At 49.6% G+C, this 21,566-nt stretch overlaps 1 protein-coding gene across 6 annotated transcripts in view; it reads left to right on the top strand.

Moving 5' to 3' along the window:
* The window catches only part of CARMIL2 (capping protein regulator and myosin 1 linker 2), a 134,068-nt gene that overhangs the window by 11,717 nt on the left and 100,785 nt on the right, over positions 1-21,566 (top strand). For all 6 annotated transcript variants that reach the window (XR_006275273.1, XR_006275274.1, XM_043495387.1 and 3 more), the window contains exons 6-12: positions 1,205-1,302; positions 2,272-2,342; positions 5,015-5,088; positions 14,793-14,868; positions 14,959-15,047; positions 16,688-16,782; positions 21,049-21,135. Coding sequence is in view for 4 of the 6 variants with exons in the window: in XM_043495387.1 (XP_043351322.1) it covers positions 1,205-1,302; positions 2,272-2,342; positions 5,015-5,088; positions 14,793-14,868; positions 14,959-15,047; positions 16,688-16,782; positions 21,049-21,135 (590 nt within the window). In the remaining 2 variants the exon portion in view is untranslated. The remainder of the gene's footprint in view (positions 1-1,204; positions 1,303-2,271; positions 2,343-5,014; positions 5,089-14,792; positions 14,869-14,958; positions 15,048-16,687; positions 16,783-21,048; positions 21,136-21,566) is intronic.

Here is a 21,566-nt window from a genome sequence, read left to right as displayed (position 1 = left end):
GCATTCAGCTGAGTCCTCAAGGGTTAATGCATTGTTGTTAATGTAGCCTCATACTCTACAAGGCAGCATGAATGGAGGGAAGGGAGACAGAGACATATACTGTGTATGTGAGAGAGACGTGCTTTGCCCCTTTAAGTATGCTGACCCCACTCTAAGTACATTGCCCTTTTAGGTAGATCAGCAAGTTGAGATAAAAAGAAAAGGAGGACTTGTGGCACCTTAGAGACTAACAAATTTATTTGAGCGTAAGCTTTTGTGAGCTACAGCTCACTTGAGATAGCAGCTGCTACCAGCAAGCTCCCTCTGCCCTGAGCCCTGTCCTCAACCAACCCCGGCTCTGTGGAGATGGGCTTAAGGAGCGGGGGGAGGGCAGGAGCAGGGGGGAGCGGGATACCCTGACATTAGCACCCTTCCCCTCCCAACTTCCACAGCTAGCAGGAGGCTCCCAGGAGCGGCTCCAAGGCAGAGGGCAGAAGCAGCACATGGCAGTGGGGGAGTGACAGCTGAACTGCCAGCAATTGTTAGCCTGCTGCGCGGCTGCTGCTCAGGGAACTTAGGGGAGCTGATGGGGGGCTGCCGGTCCACCCTGGTTCCAAGCCCCCACCACTAGCTCCAACGGGCTGCTCTTCCTGCAAGCAGTGGACAAAGCAGGCGGCTGCCAAGCTATGTTATAAGGGAACATAGCACAACTTTAAACAAGCATGTTCCTGAATTAATCAGCGAGGTAACAACGAAACAACATTAACCGGGACAACATAAAGTGAGGCGTTACTGTATAGAATTTAAATTTGGGGCCAAATGTATGTGTGTTACAATGTCCCTCTAGTACAAAGGCAGTTGGGCTAGTGGATAGAGCTCTGGACTGGGTTCTGTTCCTGGCTCCACCACTGGCCTGTTGGGTGATCTTAGGCAACTCACTTCACCACTCTGTGCCTCGGTTTCCCCAACTATAAAATGGGGATAATGATACAGCTCTACTCTGTAAAGTGCTCTGAGATCTGCTAATGGAAAAGTGCTAGATAAGAGCTAGGGATTATAAGAAAGAATACATAAAGGGTATGCAGGATTACAAAGTAAATTCATATGAAGTGTTCCTAATAGAGTAAGCTCATCTGTTTCCAGTCAATATAGCCAATATGTAGGACTGAGAATGTTTTCTACCTAGCACCCCATTTCTTTACTTACCCTGGATTATTTTTCATAGAAAACTGCTCAAAAACTATCCCTCCAGTTTGTTCGAGAGAATTCGAAGGATAACAAACTCCCTGGAGGAAATGCTGCAGAATAATCAAGGACCGTGTGGTAATCGGACTGTGCTTTGTGCACATACATCACAGAAAAGAGAAATACTGTGAAAAGTCCTCACACACCAAGGGTTGGGAGACTTAGTGGCTTGGGGTGGAGTTTTCAAAAGCTCTGTTGACTTCAGTGGAAGCAGAGCTAGGGCAGTGCAAAGTGCTTTTGGAAAAATCCCATCTTTGCTGTTCAGCAATTAACTTTCATCAGGAAGAAAATAAGTGATAGCTAACACTGGTGCCTGCATCTAGCTGCACGTTAGGCATGGTGCATACCCTTGGCAGGAATCTGACCATTTGGAGTAGCTCTGGCCATTGTCATAAGCTGGGAAAAATATTTACATGACATTGGCACCAGTCCTGCAAACGCTTCCCTATGTATTGTATTCCCACTTCCCACGAGTAGCCCCATTGAAGTCAGTTGCATGTTTGAGGCAAGGTTTCTGTGGGGAAAAAATTGTATGCGGCCATGTAATTAAAGGTTACACCATGATTACACACAAGGGGGCATCATTAATGTTGCCTGTGTATTTCCTAACTTTTCCAGGCTTAGCTTTGCTATCTTTTTTTTATATATATTGCAATATGTTTTCTATAATTTAAATAAGAAAATTTTGTAAATGGAATTCTGTGATCAAAACATTCTGATTTAAACAAAGGATCTTTTAGCCTGAGAAGTTTGTGTATTACAAATAATGTCTTGGTTCAGTAAAAGAGATTAGATAACAATGAAAGAAAGAATCAAGATAAGTAATTAATGAGTCAGTCGGCACCACACAGAGAGGCACCCAATCCATGATTCAGCATTGCGCTGGGAGAAGCGAGGGTTTAATTGGATTTTTAATTCTAGCCCTCTCTTTTCTGGATCCCAAACTGTATTAGTTTATATCCTTCCCCAAATGTCCCTTTTTCTCTTTCTACATTTCCTCCATGAGCTGCTGCTAACGTTTCTGTCAATATAATCTTCCATTTGTAGGTGGGTTTTCGGAGACGTATGCTGCTTTATGTGACTACAACGGCTTTACCTTCAGAGAGGAGATCCAGTGGGTAAGCTTGTATGGAAGCAATTTCAACAGGTCATTTTAATGTCATAACATTAGGGGAGTTATCAGATGGGTTTTGTATCTATCTGAAACAATACCTGTTGTCTCTCCAGTTGATTATAAGCCATCCTTTGGGGGGCACAAGGGGGAGAGGGCTACGTTTTGGTTTAATTTAGGCAAATTTTGCCCCCTTTGCTTGTAGTGGAGTGTGTTTGCATGGTTGTCGAGGAAATCTCAGCAGCAACACCAGTCACTAAATAATCAGCATTGGAAATTACATTGCACCGTTTGCACTGGAGAGATACAGCTGGACAAAGGGAGCCAAGCAGATGAAAATGCTGTATAACAGCATTTGAGGGGATCTCATGAAACTTCCTGAAAATAACTTCATGTTAGATGTGATGTGAGCTCTGTCCAGGGGATTGGGAACTGGCTGAAGAGCAGTAAATTTCCTGTAAGGAGCGGGGAGGAGATGCCTAATGACATGGTGCCAAGATCCATGGGAAGTCGTCTATTTAGCATCTTTGTTAACTGTCTGGAAGCATGGAACCTTCACCCCACTCGAGATGATACTAAAGACGTTGCAAACAGCAGTGTGGAAAGAGCAATAATTCAAAGGGCAGAAGAAAATAGGCAAGTGAGATTGAAACCAAGAGAGATTTTTAGCTGTTGACCAAACTATCAAGGGATGCGGTGAACTCTCCATGTCTTGATGTCTTCAGTTCCAGGCTGGCCGCCTCTCTGGAAGATGTGCTTTAGTCCAACACAAAGACTCAATACTGGGGTAGCTGGGTGTTACACAGGGGGTCCAAGTAGATGATCTAATGGTCTCTCCTGGCTGTATGCATCATAATAGTTCTGGGGAAGAATTATATGAAACAGATCCTTGTGGTGCAGGGAGGTCCATGGAAAGAGAGCTAGGTGTGATCAGGAAGAATCGGGTTAGACCCAGCTTTGTAAGGCAACCTGTTGGGTTTAAAAGAACTGTGGCATGGCATTTAGGGTTGTGTGCCCTCCATCTAGGAGGGAGATGGCAGCCCTGCCCCTTGCTGCTGTGTCCGTTTTCAGGCTACTTTGGGCCATCCAGCTAGCAGCAAGCTGATGCTCAGTGAAATGAGAGAACAAATGAAGGGGTTGATTTGATGAGAGATTAAATAAACTCCATCATAGTATTTCATAACGTGCTGATTAAGGGGGGAGGGTAAAGCCTTTGGGGTGAAACTGAACAAAGGGAAACTGAGGCTGACTATGAGGGGAAAGTGTCCTAGTGCTGTAAGATCGGTTGAAGTGTGGAGGAGCCATCCGAGGCCAGCAGGCAGCAGCGAGGAGTCCTCAGGCTTCAGCCTTTCTTTTTTGGGAACGTCTTCAGAGACATCTCCTTCTCCTTCTTATCCTTCCAGCCAGTCCAGGCAGCTTTCAGAGCAGCAATGCCCTGCGTGTCATGGGGACATTGCTGGGCCCAGTCCTTGGCAAGGCCCTGTCCCTAAAATGAATCCCCCCAGTCACTGGGCATACTCCTGCTGTCCCCCTGCCCCAGCCCGGAAGGGTTATGGCCAGGGGTGAAAGTAAAACACAGGACTTACTGGTTTGGGGTCCGGTGCCTCTGGCGGAAGGGGCAAGGACTGGGGGGTCAGCAACCCCCAGCCCATTTGCGTTGCCTGGCCCGCACTGCCCAGGGCTCCAGTGGCAGTTTAAAGGGCCCAGGTGGTTTAATGGGTGGTGGCAAGGGGGTGTCAATGACGTTAAAGCGCTTCTGTGGTAGTGCTTTAAAGTTAGCTGGGTACGGGCCGGTACCGGTGGCCACTTTTTACTGGTACACCATACTGGCCCGTACCGGCTTCCTTGCACCCCTGCTTATGGCACAGGCTAGGCCTCAGGTGGGCCTTGAAGAGTTTTATGATGATCAGTATCTGAGGTCTGCCCTATTCGTGGCCAAGGCCAAACATCTTCACGCCTTGACACCAGCGCCTGACCTGGGTCTCCCTCAGCAGCCAGATCTTCTCTTAGAGATTCAGGTGCCCACAAAGCAAGGGGCCCAGCCTCACAGAGATCAGATGCCCTCATGTTGGCCAGCTCGACATGGTTGGTCTGTGGCAGGCGCATCCTTCAGACTCCAAGTGGCTGATCTGTGACTTTTTTATGTTGGAGGGGGGTTGGCGGGGATAGTGGGTGTATCAGGGATGGGTTTCCCTTCCTTTGCTGTAACTTCTCACTGCTGGCTGCTTCCCCACTCAGGAGGATGGTCTTGTCCCCTGCAGAGAGCTACCTCTTCTCTCTGCTAATTCCTCTTCTCCTAGAAAGCCCAGCCAGTGATCCAGCCGTACTCTGGGACCTCTGCTGTCTTGCTCTGAAATAGCCCCGGTTTTTGTTCTCTCTCCTATGTTCCCATGAGTGTTAATTTCAGCTCTGGATGATGTGATTGTGGAGAGCTTGTGCAGCCCAGTTGATAGCTCTGCTGCTGCCCCCGAGCCTGCTCGGGTGAGGACTCCCCTCTTGCGAGGGGTGCTGGGTCAGTTTTCTAGGACGAGGTCAAGAATGTCCCATGGCGTGATGTCTGGTGAATGCAGACCATTCGAAGCTGACGCTCAGCATGTGTCCTGACCAGCACCATGCTGTGCTGAAATTTGGCCTTGCAGCGTTTCTCTGGGCTAACATGCTAACCTATCTGTCTGTTAGGATGTGGACAATATCTACCACAGCCAAGACTGCCGAGAGTTCAACCTGTTGGACTTCGCTCACCTAGAGAGCAGGTGAGTTGCTGCTGAAATCTGTGATCAAGATCATGCAAGACAAAGACGAGTAGCAAAATACGTTGTACTTGTAGCTACCCTGAGAATATCATTGTACACAGTGGCCGGCGGCCCTTTTAGCTAAATGTGCCTGCTGAGCAGCATTTCCAAGTGGATTTGTACAGTACTCTGAAAAGTGACTCTGTATAAAACTGGCCTCTTCGTACTCCCAGACTGGCTCCTCATGTGTATTGGAGTCCAGTCCGCTGGCTTTAGTGACTGAGGGCTGGTCTACATGCAAACTGGCCTGGAAATAATGAAATAGGGTAATTCACCCCTTTTGTATTTTCGTGTGATTCTGTCTGTGCGCACTCTTAGCTCAATCTGTGTGTGTCTTATTTGGATTTAGTTTTGTCAGTGGGGGCAAATAAGATTTAAAATCTTTTGTTTTTTTTCCACTGACAAACTAAATAAAAGGAAGACACTAGTCAGCTGAACTAAGAATGTCCACATGCAAAATTGCCCCAAAAGAACAAAAACTGTGAGTTACTTTGAGTTATTCTGATGCCAGTTTGATTGTAAACAAGCCCTAAGATAAGTGTTTGTTGTTCTTTTTACTCTGGTTATCTCTACAGGGCCCGTCCAGCCATGGGAGAGTAGAAGTGCGAATGAGCATCATTAATTTGCCACGGTGCCTGTTAGATTTTCAAGTGGCAATTTAATAAGCTCTGTTTACTAATTTGATAAATGCTGTGGCCGCTACTGGAATGGAATTGAAAAAGGATAACCCCTTTTCATAATAATAAGAAACACTAGAGGAACTCTTTCATTGGCAGGTCTCAAAGTGCTTTACAGAGGACTCAGGGCCACCATACTTACTTTAGTGATGGGGGAAGTCACAGTCTCACAAGGTCACCCAGCAAGCCAACAGCCCAGCCAGGAATAAAACCCAGGTCTCCCACGTCACCGTCCGTTGCTTTACCCATTAGGCAACACTGCTTAGCAGGTACTTTTACTGAGTTCAGGGAGCACTCGTTTGCTAATATTAGGTTCCTTTCTGTGCTACTTTTGATAGTACTTTTCAAATCAGGACACTTGGTTGCTCTTAGCCAGTCAATATGATTTTTAATTCACCAAGAATCACTTGAGTCTGCAATTAGTACGTTTATAGATCAAGTTGATGTACATCAAATATTTGAAGCCTGTACCATGTGCAAAATATACATGCGCTCTAGTGAGCAATTAACACAGACCGGTGTCGAGGCCCAGGGGCCAGCAGCTATATACAGGAACAATACAAATCACTAGTCTTTCAATTGTTCTGCTACTTCTGTTGATATCCAGTAGATGGCGCAGGTGTATAGTAGACTCCTTTGATCCTTTCGTTATCGGAGGCTTTTTATGTTTCATTCATCTCAAGGGTTGTATTATATAAGCGGGGGAATAGTCCTGCTATTGCGGGGAACTTTTCTGTCTTTCCCACTACCCCGGAGAAGTGGGTTAGCGAAAGGATCTGAGTCCTCGCTCCCACTCCCTATACCCAAAGGCCTGCCTGACCTCAAGGGCTCCCCTTCCACTCTCCTGTGTGGCAGAGTTCTCGTAACCCCAACAAAGCTGGGCCCAGGATTCCTGGGGGGTCGATCCCCAACCTTGTCGTGGTCACTTAGGGCAGGGCTAGGGTGTCCCCACTCCAGGGTGCTCTCTCTGCACTGGACACTTCCCTGACCCACTGATCATTACATACAGTTCAAAGCAAACACCATTTATTAAACAGCAATCAATTCAAAAAATAAGGAAAAACTGGGAAATGTTACAGGAAAACCCGTCACCCTGCTCTTTGGCATGGGGACACCACAACCAGCGTCTCTGGGATGTCAGGGCAGTTCAGTCTGTTCCTCACACGTCCCAGGCCTTCTTCTCAGGTCTTGGCTGTGCTGCAGTGGCCACACACCCTCAGGCTTTAGGTGGCAGGACCTTTCTTCCCAGTGTCAGCCCCCCCGTTGGGGTTACGATCCCCCTCCAAGTCTGGCCTGCCAGGCCTCTTGGCTGGGGTGTCTCCCTGCACTGAGCCCGCTGCCCAGAGTCCCCCTCGCTCTCCCCAGCTGCTCACCGCACCTGGCTCCAGACTGCTCCAGCCCCAGCCTCAGCTCCAGCTCCACCACTCTGCCTCAGCTCCACCCTGACCCTGCCTCAGCACAGCTGCTGCTGCTGCTCTGCCTGTAGCTCCCTGGGCTGCTTCTCTGGCCCCTCTGGCTCTGGTTGCTGCAGCTCTGCTCCCAACACACATCTGCTCTGTGGGCTGCTTCTGTGACTGCTCCCAGCACTGACTGTTCCCTGTCATGGACAGTGTGAAAATTTCATTTAAACATTGCATTTCCTGCCCCTGGGGGAAGAGATTTTCTGTAGACAACGTGGCTTTAAAATGTGGATTGTTGATCTGTTCTGAGCAAACAGAGGGGGGGGGGAATAGAGTGAGAGCTTTCCTGCTTAGAGGACCAGATGGAACTATCATTATTAATAGTATCTACTAGGGCTGTTGTAAAGGCTGATGCCCCACTCTGGCACTTCGAGTGCAGAAGGTGGGAGCCCTCAAGGATTCTAAAAATTAATACTGGCCACTCCAGGCGTGTATTAAACTCCCAAGGTTACAGCTTCTCTCTGACCTTGGATGGGTAGATGTTGCCACCACGCAGGTGCGAAAATGCAGGAAGGGCGCACTTGAGAATTCCTCTCTGTGGGGTACCCTCAAGTCCTTTCACCCCCATTCCGGGGAAGAGCTGAGAAAGAAAACAAAGGAAATCAGCTGTTGCCACCAGCTAATTAAACAACATGTACACAGTCTCTTAGGACACATTTCAGAGTAGCAGCCGTGTTTAGTCTGTATTCACAAAAAGAAAAGGAGTACTTGTGGCACCTTAGAGACTAACAAATTTATTTGAGTATAAGCTTTTGTGAGCTACAGCTCACTTCATTGGATGCATTCAGTGGAAAATACAGTGCGGAGATTTATATACATAGAGAACGTGAAACAATGGGTGTTACCATACACACTGCAAACAGAGTGATCACTTAAGGTGATATATTACCAGCAGGAAAGCAGGGGGGGCAAAAAACTTTTTGTAGTGATAATCAAGGTGGGCCATTTCCAGCAGTTGATAAGAACGTCTGAGGAACGGGGTGGGGGGGAAGATAAACATGGGGAAATAGTTTTAGTTTGTGTAATGACCCATCCACTTCCAGTCTCTATTCAAGCCTAAGTTAATTGTATCCAGTTTGCAAATTAATTCCAATTCAGCAGTCTCTTGTTGAGCTCTGTAGCTCACGAAAGCTTATGCTCAAATAAATTTGTTAGTCTCTAAGGTGCCACAAGTACTCCTTTTCTTTTTGCGAATACAGACTAACACGGCTGCTACTCTGAAACAAAAGAAATAGTGTTTTTCAATTTTGCTAATACAAGTACTGTGGTACAATCTCTTTTATCATGAAAGTTGAATTTACAAATGTGGAATTATGTATGAAAAATAACTGCATTCAACAATTAAACAATGTGAAACTTTAGTGCCTACACGGTCATTCAGTCCTACTTCAGCCAATCACTCAGACAAACAAGTTTGGTTACAATTTGCAGGAGATAATGCTGCCTACGTCTTGTTTACAAAGTCACCTGAAAGTGAGAACAGGCATTCACATAGCACTTTTATAGCTGGCATTACAAGGTATTTACGTGCCAGATATGCTAAACATTCATATGTCCCTTCAGGCTTCAACCACCATTCCAGAGGATATGTGTCCATGCTGATGACGGGTTCTACTCAATAACGATCCAAAGCAGAGCAGACTGACACATGTTCATTTTCATCATCTGAGTCAGATGCCACCAGTAGAAGGTTGATTTTCTTTTTCGGTGGTTCGGGTTCTGTAATTTCCATATCTGAGTGTTGCTCTTTTAAGACTTCTGAAAACATGCTCCACACTTCGTCCCTCTCAGATTTTGGAGAAGACTTCAGATTTTTAAACCTTGGGTCGACTGCTGTTGCTATTTTTAGAAATCTCACATTGGTACCTTCTTTGAGTTTTATCCAATCTGCTGTGAAAGTTCTTAAAATGAATATGTGCTGGGTCATCATCCGGGACGGCTATAACATGAAACATATGGCAGAATGCGGGTAAAACCGAGCAGGAGGCACACAATTCTCCCCTAAGGAGTTTCGTCACAAATTTAATTAACACATTTTTTTTTTAATTATCATTATCAGCATGGAAGCATGTCCTCTGGAATGGTGGATGAAGCATGAAGGGGCATATGAATGTTTAGCATATCTGGCATGTAAATACTTTGCAATGCTGGCTACAAAAGTGCCATGCAAACGCCTGTTCTCACTTTCAGGTCACACTGTAAATAAGAAGCAGGCAGTAGTATCTCCCGTATATGTAAATAAACTTATTTGTCTTAGCGATTGGCTGAACAAGAAGTAGGACTGAGTGGACTTGTAGGCTCCAAAGTTTTACGTTGTTTTGTTTTTGAGTGCAGTTATGTAACAAAAAAAATTCTACATTTGCAAGTTACACTGTCATGATAAAGAGATTGCACTACAGAACTTGTATGAGGTGAATTGAAAAATACTATTTTGTTTATCATTTTTACAGTGCAGATATTTGTAATAAAAATAATATAAAGTGAGCACTGTACACTTTGCATTCTATGTTGTAATAGAAATCAATATATTTGAAAATGTAGAAAAACATCCAAAAATATTTAATAAATTTCAATTGGTATTCTGTTGTTTAACAGTGCGATTCATTTTTTTTTGAGTTAATTGCATGAGTTAACTGCAATTCATCGACAGCCCTAGTATCTAGTCAAGGCATAGTTAAGATCTCTACCTCTCGCAAGGGGGAACTGGGTTCTGTTCCTTTGGGCCCTGCAGGGCCAGCCCTGCCTCAGAGCAGGTGCTGGAGTCTGTTCTGGCCAACACACCATCAACAGAGCTGCTTACTAAGTTCCTTTGCAAACCTACTGAAGAGAATGTGGCCACATGGAGTATGTTTACACTGCAATAAAAGACCAGCTGGCCTGGGTCAGCTGACATGTTGTGCGGGGCTATAAAATTGCAGTGTAGAGATTTGGGATCCAGCTGGAGCCTGGACTCTGTGACCTACCTCCTTCGCAGGGTCTGAGAGCCTGGATCCCAAACGTTTACACTACTATTTTTAGCCCTGCGGCCTGAGCCCTGTGAGCAGGGGTGAAAGTAAGTCAAGTGACTTACCTGTACGCTGGGGCCAGCTCTGGCCCCTGGAAGGGGCGGAGCCTAGGGTGGAAGGGGCAGGGCTGGGGGGTCAGAGCCAGCCCCAGCCCACCCTGTAAGGTAAGTGCCCCCTCCCCTCCCACTGGGGTAGCAGTAGCAGCCCTGGGCTCCGGCGGCTATTTAAAGGGCCCAGGGCTCCCCTGCTTCTACTGCCCCGGTCCTTTAAATAGCCCCCGGACCCCTGGGGAAGTGATGGAGCTCCAGCGGCTATTTAAAGGAACAGGGCGGCAGAGGCAGCTGGAGCCCTGGTCCTTTAAATAGCCCCTGGAGCACCCGCTAGCCCAAGGCTCTGGGGGGCTATTTAAAGGGCCTGGGGCTCCCCTGCTTCTACTGTCCCGGTCCGTTAAATAGCCCCTGGAGCCCTGGACTAGCAGTGGCGGGGCTCCGGTGGCTATTTGAAGGGCTGGGGCAGTAGAAGCAGGGGAGCCCTGGTCCCTTTAAATAGCCCCCAGAGCCCCACAGCCACTACCCCAGGACTCCAGCAGCAGGGCTCTGGAGGCAATTTAAAGGGCCTGGGGTTCCAGCCACTCCTGGGAGCCCCAGACCCTTTAAATTGCCCCCTGGGGAAGCCGGGGTGCCCCAGTACAGTGCACTAGCTCTTGCCGGTACGCCGTATTGGGACGAACAGGCTTACTTTCACCTCTGCCTGTGAGTCAATTGACTTCCCAGTAGATCCTCAGCAGGGCCGGCCCACAACATTTTGGCACCTGAGGTAGGGAGATCAAATGATGCCCCCTCTGTTGGGCCAAAACTTTGAAAGGTCTCAAATCTGCCTTCTTCCTGTTCTACTCCTCTCATGGTACTGCTCTGCTACCTACCCCAATAAAGGAGAACTAACAACTTAAAATGCCTTGTTCAAAAATGTTAAGTAACACTCCACTTTCAAACGCCTGAACAGCAAATGTAACTTTTCTTGTCTGGCATTTTTATCTGTTTGAATAATCAAAGTGGTGCTTTCCGTGCCTTCTTGGTTGCAAAGATTTGAACCGCTTCCTGAAGGTCCATAGTCTGGGCCAGCTCATGCTCTATTGAGATGGTTGCAAGGCCGACCAGCCTCTCCTGTGTCATTGTGGAGCGTAGATGTGTTTTTATTAACTTCAGCTTGGAGAAGCTGCGTTCTCCACTGGCAACTGCTTCAAGAAGTGTTAGAAGTATGCGCAGAGCAACAAAAGCATTTGGAAAGAGGGTGGTCATCTTATTTGTGCACATTATATTCCAGAACAGCCTTTGGAGTTGATCCTGCTGAAATGTATCTTGAAAGGACTTTCAGTTCATCACCTAAATCACTCGCATCAATATCACGCATGTCATCATGTGTCAACACTGTCTCTAGTGCCCTGCATCGCTGCTGTAGGTCTTCTTCAGGTATAGTGAGGCATTTTGGAATATCAGACAACATCCCAAATATACTGCTGTGTTCCTTGAGCTGCATGAAAGGTTCTTCAGCTGACTATTGCACAATCTAGCACCTGGTTAAAGAATTCAACTTTGAATTATTGTTTGGGGTCTCTTATGAGGCACGGGATAATCCCATAATCAAAATGTCTTCTTCGGTGACTCTTGTATTCTTGAATGGGTGGGAAAATAGCTTCAGTGTGGCGTTCCTCTGCCAACTTCTGTGCACTCTTCAGAATGTTTTGAAATCCCCCATCTGACCAGTAAGACTGTAGGTATGACTTTGCTTTATCCAGTTGTTCCATTGCTCCAGATATATCAAGGTCAACACCTTGGAGTCTCTTGCTTACAACATTTATTTCAAACAGTATGTCATGCCACAACACTAAGCCACACACAAATTTGAAGTTATGTATGTTTCTGGTGATTCCGTTTCCCTCTGCCACTGTTCTCCCACGAACAGTGCCTGTCATAGCATTATCCTCCATAATGGCAACTATGGCATCATCTATCTTCCCAATTTGGTGTTTGATAGGCTTTATAGCCTCCACTCAACTTTCCCATTGTGTGGCACTCAGTGGTTTCAGTGTCAGGGAGGATGTTCCCAGATGTTCTCTAGAAGCTGATGCTGCATCACTGGCCACCAAGTTCAATGAATGAGAATTGCATGGGACAAAAAAAGCTCGAGGGTTTAACTCTTGGATCCATGTCTGCACTCCTCTGTTCTTTCCTCTCATGTTGGCACATTATCGTAGCTCTGACTTCTCCTGTCAGCTATTGCAATTCCCCCCTATCTTCCAGCTTTTTAAGAAGCACATTTGTCATACCAGCTCCTGTAGTATCATCAATGCCAATAAATTCTAGAAAATGCTCTCTGACCGTCACCATTGCAGGGACATTTTCACTAGGTTCTGTTGTTATTACAAAATGCACCATTAAAGCCATTTGTTCCATATGGCTGATGTCAGATGTGCAGTTCAGAATCACATCTTGCTGGCTTCAGATCTGCCACAATCTTCTGTTTGACTTTTGTTGCCAGTAACTGTGTGATCTCATTTTGAATTGTTTTTCCAAGGTAGTGGTGTATGTACGTTTCTTGGGTGGTAACTCTTCTTAGATGCTCCTGGAGTACACCATCAAACTCAGCCATCAGCTCCACAATTTTAAGGACGTTTCCATTGTTTGGCACATACAGCTGATCTGCAGTGCCATGCAGTGCTAGGTTTTGGGTAGCAAGCATTGTCACAATGGCAATGAGCCTTTTCAGAACATTTTGTCAGTAAAGAGACTCTGACGCAATCTTCTCTTGATGCTGATCATCCATGGTGGCCTTTAACCTTAGTCTCATCTCAAGCTCTTTCCACCTGTGGAATGCTCTCTGGTGATTTGCTGCTGTCTTATGGCATGCCAGATTTCTAGCCAGATTTTTCCAATCCTTTGTTCCTGTAGAACCCAGTGTGGCTGGAATATTAGGCTGGAAGACTTTGCAACAAAACCAGTATGCAGCATTCTGGGGTTTTGAGTACATAAGCCACGGCCTCTCCACTTTGTCACCACTGGGGATTTCACGCCGTAATGTGTTGGATGGAAACTTCTATTTTCATTGTCTTTGGGGAACATGAAGTTTCTCACTTGTTGTGGCTCATGCAGTACAAGGAAGTCCCTCAGGCTACTGCTCAAGTGGGTCCACAGTCCTGGATCATCTAGACTCAAGGAACTAAACTCAGCAGCAGCTGTTTCTTGTGTCTCCACCACACTCTTCTCTGATCTACACTTTTCTTCAGGAATGTGCATGGTTACATCCACTTGAGATGGAGATATGGATGCTGCAGCAGCTGCCAGGTCACCTGCACTCTGACTAACTGGAAGATCAGGCATCTCCTCACCACTCACATCCTCACTGGGGCTGGAAGGTTCACCGTGAACATTTGTGTTCAATGTATTTCGGGAGAGCTCCTTCCTGCTTAGATAGAAAAGCTTCCTTTGCTTTCTTTCTTTTTCTGAATGCTGCCCAGAGGGGTGTTTTCTTCTTTCACTCATGGCTGCTGTTCTGTGCCAGCTGTAGTGGCTCTCAACACTCAGTTGAAGGGGACAAATAAGCAGGCTGGTAGCAAGGCCTGAGTGAGGGAAGATATCAGCGTCTTAGGGCCTAACTGGCACCTACTACTTCAGTTGACTGCCTGTTCTCCTCAATTGGGTTCAGGGAAGCAGCAGGAAACAGGAAGCTCCCTGAGAAGCTGGGGTTAATCAATCCAGGGTCCTGGGGGTGCTGGAGAGGTACATAAGAGGCTCCTCCTCCGCTCTCTCTCTGCAGCTTCTGCTGCTTTCTGTTATTCCCTCTCCCCTTTTCTCTTGCCTGCCTGTTCTGTCTCTTGTGACCTCCTCCCTCCAGCACAGCACTCCCCCATCTCTGTGCATCTCGATCAGAGAGAATACAGATGCAGCAGCAGCAGACGCCATTTTCTACACTCTGCCCCCCGACCTCTACAGTCTGGCACCTGAGACGGCCGCCTCAGTTTGCCTCATGGTAAGGCCAGTCATGATCCTCACCCACTTGGCAAAGCAGAGCTTTCCCCCTTTGCCATCCTGGACTGGCACTTTCAGGGCGTGCACTCTCAGGGAGCACAAGCATAGCTGGATGTCCTGGTCGTTGAATTGCATACAGCTCCTCTGTGCTTAGCAATGCAGGGAATGTGTCCCACTGTGGATGGCTGGTTCATTAGGGCCATGCCTGGGCTCAACAAACAAAGATAGAAGCACTGATGAAATAGATAAGCACCTAGAGCGGTTGTGATGTGTGGCAGGATTTCACTTGCCTCTCAGCTGGCATAGCCAGGGATGTAGTAGGTCTAGTCCAGCTTTAAAGCAGTGGTCAGAGTGCAGAATACTCCAGCTTCTAAGGGTAAGTCGTGGCTTTAAAATAACATGTGCAACCTGACACAGTGGTTATTCACCATGTCTCCAATCACAGTCAGTCTGTGCCGTAACTCTTGCTAATTGTTTTGTTGTTATGTCCCACTGCAGAGACGTAGCCCTTAGCATCACAGCGCTGTCGTTTAACCTGTGGTTCACGAAGCTGTACTGTAAGGACTTCAGGCTGGTGAGTATGAAGAGCTGTGGCCAGGAAGCTAATGAAATGCTTTCCCTTAAGCGATGACACAGCTTTCAAAGCGTCTTTCCTCTCTCCTAGAATCTGGAGATTTCCGAACAGCTTCTGTACATGATCAGCAAATCGGTGAAACTGGAGGAGCTGGTGCTGGAAAACAGTGGGTTAAAATTGTAAGGAAGGGGCATTTGTACAAGTCCTGCCTCTTTTAAAGGATTCTGGGTAGCATTATAAAAGCCTGCACAGGCAATAGCTTGCTGCATGTTTTCACCAGCTGTTCTGTGCCTTGTCCGTCGTCGGCTGGTAGAATAGCAGAAATGCAAGGTTGACACTGAATTATTGTCTGCATATTAAATTATCAGCTGATGCTAAATCACCTGCACTTGGCTTCTGGTCACTTTTTAAGGCAGGGGAGGGCAAACTACAGCCCGCGGTCTGGATCCTGCCTATCAGGACTTTCACTTCGGCCCGCGGGATTGCCAGTCCTGTGGTGCAGCGGGGCTAAGGCAGGCTCCCTGCCTGCCCTGGCCCCGCACCACTCCCAGAAGCAGCCGGCAATATCCTAGGGGCCAGAGAGCTCTGTGCACTGCCCTTGCCTGCAGGCATTGCACCCCGCAGCTCCCATTGGCTGAGAATGGGGAATCGCGGCCAATGGGAGCTTCGGGGGTGGTACCTGCAGGCAAGGGCAGCATGCAGCGGAGTTGCCTTCTGCACTCCACCCCCAGGAGCCATTGCCAGACATGCTGGCCACTTCCAGGAGCAGGGCGAACCCAGAGCAGAGAGGGATCCTGCCTTAGCCCTGCTTAGCCCTGCCCTGAGCCCCCTAACCTCCTGCCTTGAGCCCCCTCCTGCACCCCAACCCCCTTCCCTGAGCCCTTTCCTGCACCCCGTTCCCCCTCCCGCACACCAAACCCCTGCCACAGCCCTACATTCATGGCCCCGCATACAATTTCTCTACCCAGATGTGGCCCTCGGGCCAAAAAGTTTGCCCACCCCAGTTTTAAGGGGATGAATTTAAATATCCAAAAACTGGGAAAGGGAAAAAAAATTCTCATAATAGAGTAACAGTAACTTGCACTGTAGGCATGGATGATGGCTAGATTATTATTATAGCTTGGAATTTCAGAGCTACCCAACTCCCAGCAAAAATCCATGGGATTAGTGATTTAGGAGCATTTTCAAAAGCTATGTATGTGCTTTAGGTAATGTTAGCTCAGTTGTATGTCTGGATTCATCCATAGGGCCGCTTCACGTTGGGAAGAGCTCATGGATGTGCCAGGGTATGGCCCATGAAGGCAAACATCTTTATTGTGTTCCTGCTGTTGAGTGTTTAAATTTGCAGCCCTGGTTTTGCAGTAATGTATTTGTTTAACTATAATTTTGAGAGGAGAGAAACTGCCCGTTCCTTGCAGGGTTCCCCTCTGCATGACTCAGCCAGGCTCTGAAGTTCACCTGACCAGGGAATGGCCAGAGCAGGGGAATTTCACACTTCTGCTACTCCTTGGCTGGAGATGACTTTCTGCTGTGTAACAGAAGAACTGCAGCCAGCATGGCAGAGAAATGCCACCTCTGGGATAGTGGCTCTGCTGAGAGAGCTGGCTGCCACCTTTGCTGCAGCATGAGCGATCGCTCAGCACCGTTGGGACTCATAGGTGCAATGCATCTGCTTAGTGCCTCTCCCCCCTCCCCCAGCCTGGCGCTGCCCCAGAGGCACCATGAAACCCCAGCACTATTTTCCTGTGCCTGGCGCCTGGCTGTGTTGGGAATAAACTAACGCTGGATGTGTTGTAAAGTGAGATCCATTCCCTTGCAGTGAATTTGCCCAGAGGATGGCCCAGGCGTTAAGAGGAAACCCGGACTCAGCTCTAAGCGCCATCAGCCTGGCTGGCAACCAGCTGGAGGACAGAGGTACCTTACATCTCCATCCCAACAGACATGGCCCCTTCAGAGTGTCCCGGCTGTTTCTGACAGTGTGCAGGGTTTACGGCCTGGCCTTTTCAGCCCCTCTGGCTTCTGTCCCGTCTCTGCCCAGAGGCCAGTTGGAGCTGCCTGGGTTTGAGACACACCTCACCCCACCTTCGCTCTCCCCTTGAAAGTGGCGGCTGCACTTCCCAAGGCAGCGTATGTGGCCTGTGAATCCCTGATCTCGTCCCCATGTGGAAGCAGTTCCAGCCATGGGCGGCGAGTTCTATGGGCCCGTGGTGCCCGGGCACCAGGATATTCCTGTCCCAGGGGCCCGGCTCCAGCAAAGTTTCCCACCCCCCCATGCTTCCCCCGGTCCCCCCTACCGCCCCTGGGCGATTTAAAACAGCCCGGGGGTTCCCGCCGCCACCCACAGCGCAGCGGGGCTGAGCAGCTTCCCGCTCGCTCCACGTGGCTGCCGGCAGGTCCTTGCAGCCCGTGTGAGGGGGTTGTGCCGCTGTGCGCTGCCCCTGCCCCAAACGCCCCTGTGGCCAATGGGAAGACAGCAGCGTGAGGAGACCCCCCGGCCTGCCCCGCCTAGGAGCTGCTGCCTGAGCGGATGCCCCAGGTAAGCATCGAACCTCCCCATCCACTTCCAGAGCCGGCACCTACACCCCCTCCGCAAACACACCCTTTGGCCCCCAAATTTCCTCCTGCACCCCCACCTCCTCTTGCCCCCAAACTCCCTCCCAGAGCCTGCACCCCTCACCCCCTCCTGGACCCCTATCCTGCACCCCGTCCCCCCAACTCCCTCTTGCACGCCCACCCCTTCCCTGCACCTACTTTTGTCCCCAAAATCCCTCCCAGAGCCTGCACACCCACCCCTTCCTGCACCCCTGCCTAGAGCCTGCACCCAGCACTCAAACTCATTCCCAGAACCTGCATTCCAGACCCCCTTTCCCACTCAAACTCCCTCCCAGAACCCAACCTCGCACCCCTCCTGCATCCCAATCCCCTGCCCCAGCCCAGAGCCTGCACCCAAACTCCATCCCAGAGCCTGCACCCCAGACCCTGTCCCCCACCAAACTCCCTCCCAGAGCCTGACCTCTCACCCCTTCTGCACCCAAACTCCCTCTCAGAGCCTGCATCCCCACCCTCTCGTGCACCCCAATTGCCTGAACCCCTGACCCCCTCCTCCAAACTCCCTCCCAGAGCCTTAGGCAGGTGTGTGGGGGGAGTTGGGGGGGGTGTGTTTCTGGGCACCACCAAAATTTCTACAAACCTACCGCCCCTGCTTCCAGAGTAGGGTTGGGTGTGTGGGTAAAGCACAGCAGCTATGCCAGCAAGCCTATAGCTTGGGGTGCACAGTGAGGAGCACTGGGGGACGCACTCACCTGCTAATGTCTCGCTCCCTGGCCTGCAGCCTCTTCGCTCGTCCTGGAGAGGGCAGATGCGTGAAGTGCATCTTGAGAACAGTGGGCAGGCTCAGTCTATGCTGCCCTGCACAGGGCTCTTGACTTCTTTCTGCTTCTGGCAGGCCCTCAGCTGAGCATCCCTGAACCAGCAGCTGTGGTGCCCACCCTCCCGTGGGAGCACAAGGAGGGAGAGAGCAAGTGCTGCAGGCAGGGTTGCTGGGGAGCTGTGGGATTGATAGATTGTGAGTTTTGTGTATTTAATTAGTGTCACCGCAGGAGAGAGGACCTAAATTCTAACCCTACTTAAAGATATAAATCCTAGCAACTTGCTAGAAACCAAGAGATTCCTTTCTGGCTAGGCACGAACTCACAAGTTCCTTACAACACAACTAGTGCATCTCCGCCTGAACCGTCTCCTCGCCCTCCCCCACTGCAGCCTTTTGGCTGCTTGCTCTGTTCCTTTTCAATGTGTGAGATGCCCTCCCTTCCATCAGGACCAAGGCAGGGGTTTGGCTGGACCAGAGAGGGGCATTGCTTCGTTGGGTTAGGTACCCTTGCTTTTGGCAAGTGCCTTGTACCTGATGCTTCCTAGGCAGGTAAACCCTCCTGGCGAGCTGCCAGAACTGACCAGTGGGTGGGAGAAGACGCTTTTCCCCTCCTTCCCGGCCCTAGCGCGAAGGGTAACATCCTTTGGCCTGTTTGACCTCTGGCTCATGTTGCTGCACTTGCATGAATTGACACCAGTTCTTTGCTTGTTACATTTTGCTGCCTATTTATCGCTTTCTTAGGGCTTGTCTGCATGGGGAATGCAAGGCAAGCTAGTGGGAATTGAAGGCATACTGTCCCCAGCTTTATCCCTCCCTGTGTAGTTGAGCCCTTAGCGTTGGCCTCCTAGTGAGGGCTAGTCTGCCCCACCACACTAGCTCTGCCGTATCCTAGGGAAGATCTCTCTCTCTCTCTCTCTCTCTCTCAGAGAAGCGGGTGCTGTGAATAGGGGGAGGTGGGAACAAATTGATGAGCATGCCAATGTAACAAATCCCCCAGGTGCTGTGTATATGGGGCGGTCACCATATGTGGCAGAGAAGGGGCTGGCAAGTATCTGTTTAGTATGTACATAAATGGTGCATGTGATACTTTTCTAAGCGCTGCCTGCAGGGAATGCTCATGCATTGGGCATGGGAGCTGGTAGAGGTCTGGCAAGTAGCGTACATCGGGGCTGTGCATGCCCCTGATGTGTCCAAGTGTCCTCCTGCCCCACCCTAGGGACAGAAGACGACCCAGCTCTGGCCTCCCCTGAGCTCTTTCAGTACGTTTCTCGCAGCGCACAGCACCTGTCCCTGGCTCCATCAGCCCCTTGCTGGTTGATTAGTGTTTGTCGTGCTGCGTGTTACTGTCAGGAGGGCTCGGCTCTCAGTCAGACACCAGCTCGGGAGAGCAACCCTGTGAGCTGTACTGAGATGTGTACTGGAGGCTGCGTCCCCAGTGCTGGCCGCAGGGCCTACATGGCAATGCTGGGGGAGCCCCTTGCGGCAGTCGCTGCGGCTCTGTGAGACGACCGCCTGTGCGGATCCATGCGATGTGTCTGAGCTGACCGCGGCTTGCTATGTGGTGATGAGGCCTTGCACCATTTGCCCTGCTGTGGGGCAGGAGAGAGACAGCCCCAAGTCCCTAGCTCTCCTGGCCCTGGTGTGTGTGTCACCCAGAGATGCCATGGAAGGCAAGTGTTGGTTTCCCTGCAGCATGTGGAGTCAGGTGCAGCACGTGCCATGTGCCTTGGGCTCTAGGCTGCTGTCTGATCTGCTTTGTGTCTGATTTTAGGGCTGGATCCTGCAAACACATAGGGCTTGCTCTACACATAAAACTTATACCAGGATAGCTGTGTCGATCAGGGGTGCAGGACCCCCACCCCCAGCAAACCCCCCAGTACAGACACAGCTCTGCTGACAGAATGTGTCTGTCAGTGAAGATAACGTCGTTTGGGGCAGTTCCTTCACTGGCAGAGCTCCTCCTCCTGGTAGCGTATGCTCTGTCTAGACTAGGGATGTGGCAGCTGGGAGCATGTCTAGTGGGGCTGGGAGACAGACTTGTGCTAGCTTCGCGCAAGCTAAAGTGCCAACAATAGCAGTGTGGTGGTAGTGACGTGAGTGGTGATTCGGGCTAGCCACCCGAGTCCAAGCCCACCTGACCCTCCTGGGTCTGAGCTTGGGGGCTAGCTAGCCTGAACTGCCGCCTGCCACAGCACCTGTTCTGCTGTTTGTAGCATGCCAGCTCAGGCGAAGTCAGCCCAGGTCTGCCTAGCCAGGCTGGAGGCTCGCTTCCAGCTGCAGTGTAGCAGACCCTAAGCAGCCATGCTGACATGGGCTCTGCCGTGGAGAAGTGGCTTTACTCCTGGGCCTGAAGTACCTGGCACTCGCCCGACACCCAGGCCAAAGTGTTTGCAGGATTGATCCTTCTCTTAGAGAAGCAATGCTTGGGGGGCTATGCAGGGTCACGTGTGCCCCCAGATTTCTGCTAGCGTTTGCAGGCCAGGCCCCCTCCCTGTGCAGCAGCTCCTGGAGCTGGTGAGTTGCAAACTGCGGCCGCTGGGAGAGGTGGCAGCAAACAGCTGGGAGCTGCAGGGTGAGGCTGCTGAGGGTTAGGGAGGAGTGTGACTCAAGCTTTAAATTGTGCCCCCCTCCCCCCCATCAGCATGTACCAGTTGTCTCAACTTACAGGCCCCTTCGGATGGGGACTTGTGGCATCAGAGCCAGAAGCATGCAGCTGGTGGCTGACAAGCGATGATGCTCTATGGCTGTGGGTGCAATGGCTGAGCCCCCTGTCACCTGTCTGTTCTCAGGCCCCTCTGCTTTCTCCTCAGGGATAACTGCATTCAGCCAGTACATTGAGAAACGCACCAAGGGCCTGCGCAGCCTGAACTTCTCTAGGACTTCACTGACTGCCAAAGGTATATATAGAATCATAGATCTGGAAGGGACCTCGAGAAGTCTCTAGTCAAGTCCCCTGCACTCATGGCACGACTAAGTATTATCTAGACCATCCCTGACAGGTGTTTGTCCAACCTGCTCTTAAAAATCCCCAATGACAGAGATTCCACAACCTCCCTAGGAAATTTGTTCCAGTGTGTAACCACCCCGACAGGTAGGAAGTTTTTCCTAAGTCCAACCTAAACTGCCTTTGCTGCAATTTTAAGCCCATTGCTTTTTGTCCTGTCCTCAGAAGAAATTTTTTTCTCCCTCCTCCTTGTAACAACCTTTTAGGTACTTGTAAACTGTTATCATGTCCCCTCTCAGTCTTCCCTTCTCCAGACTAACCAAACCCAGTTTTTTTCAGTCTTCCCTCGTAGGTCATGTTTTCTAGACCTTTAATCATTTTTGT

Source organism: Dermochelys coriacea, chromosome 12 (assembly GCF_009764565.3).
Source record: "Dermochelys coriacea isolate rDerCor1 chromosome 12, rDerCor1.pri.v4, whole genome shotgun sequence".
NCBI lineage: Eukaryota > Metazoa > Chordata > Testudines > Dermochelyidae > Dermochelys > Dermochelys coriacea.
Note: the sequence above shows the minus strand (reverse complement) of the source record. Positions and strands in the feature narration are given on the sequence as shown.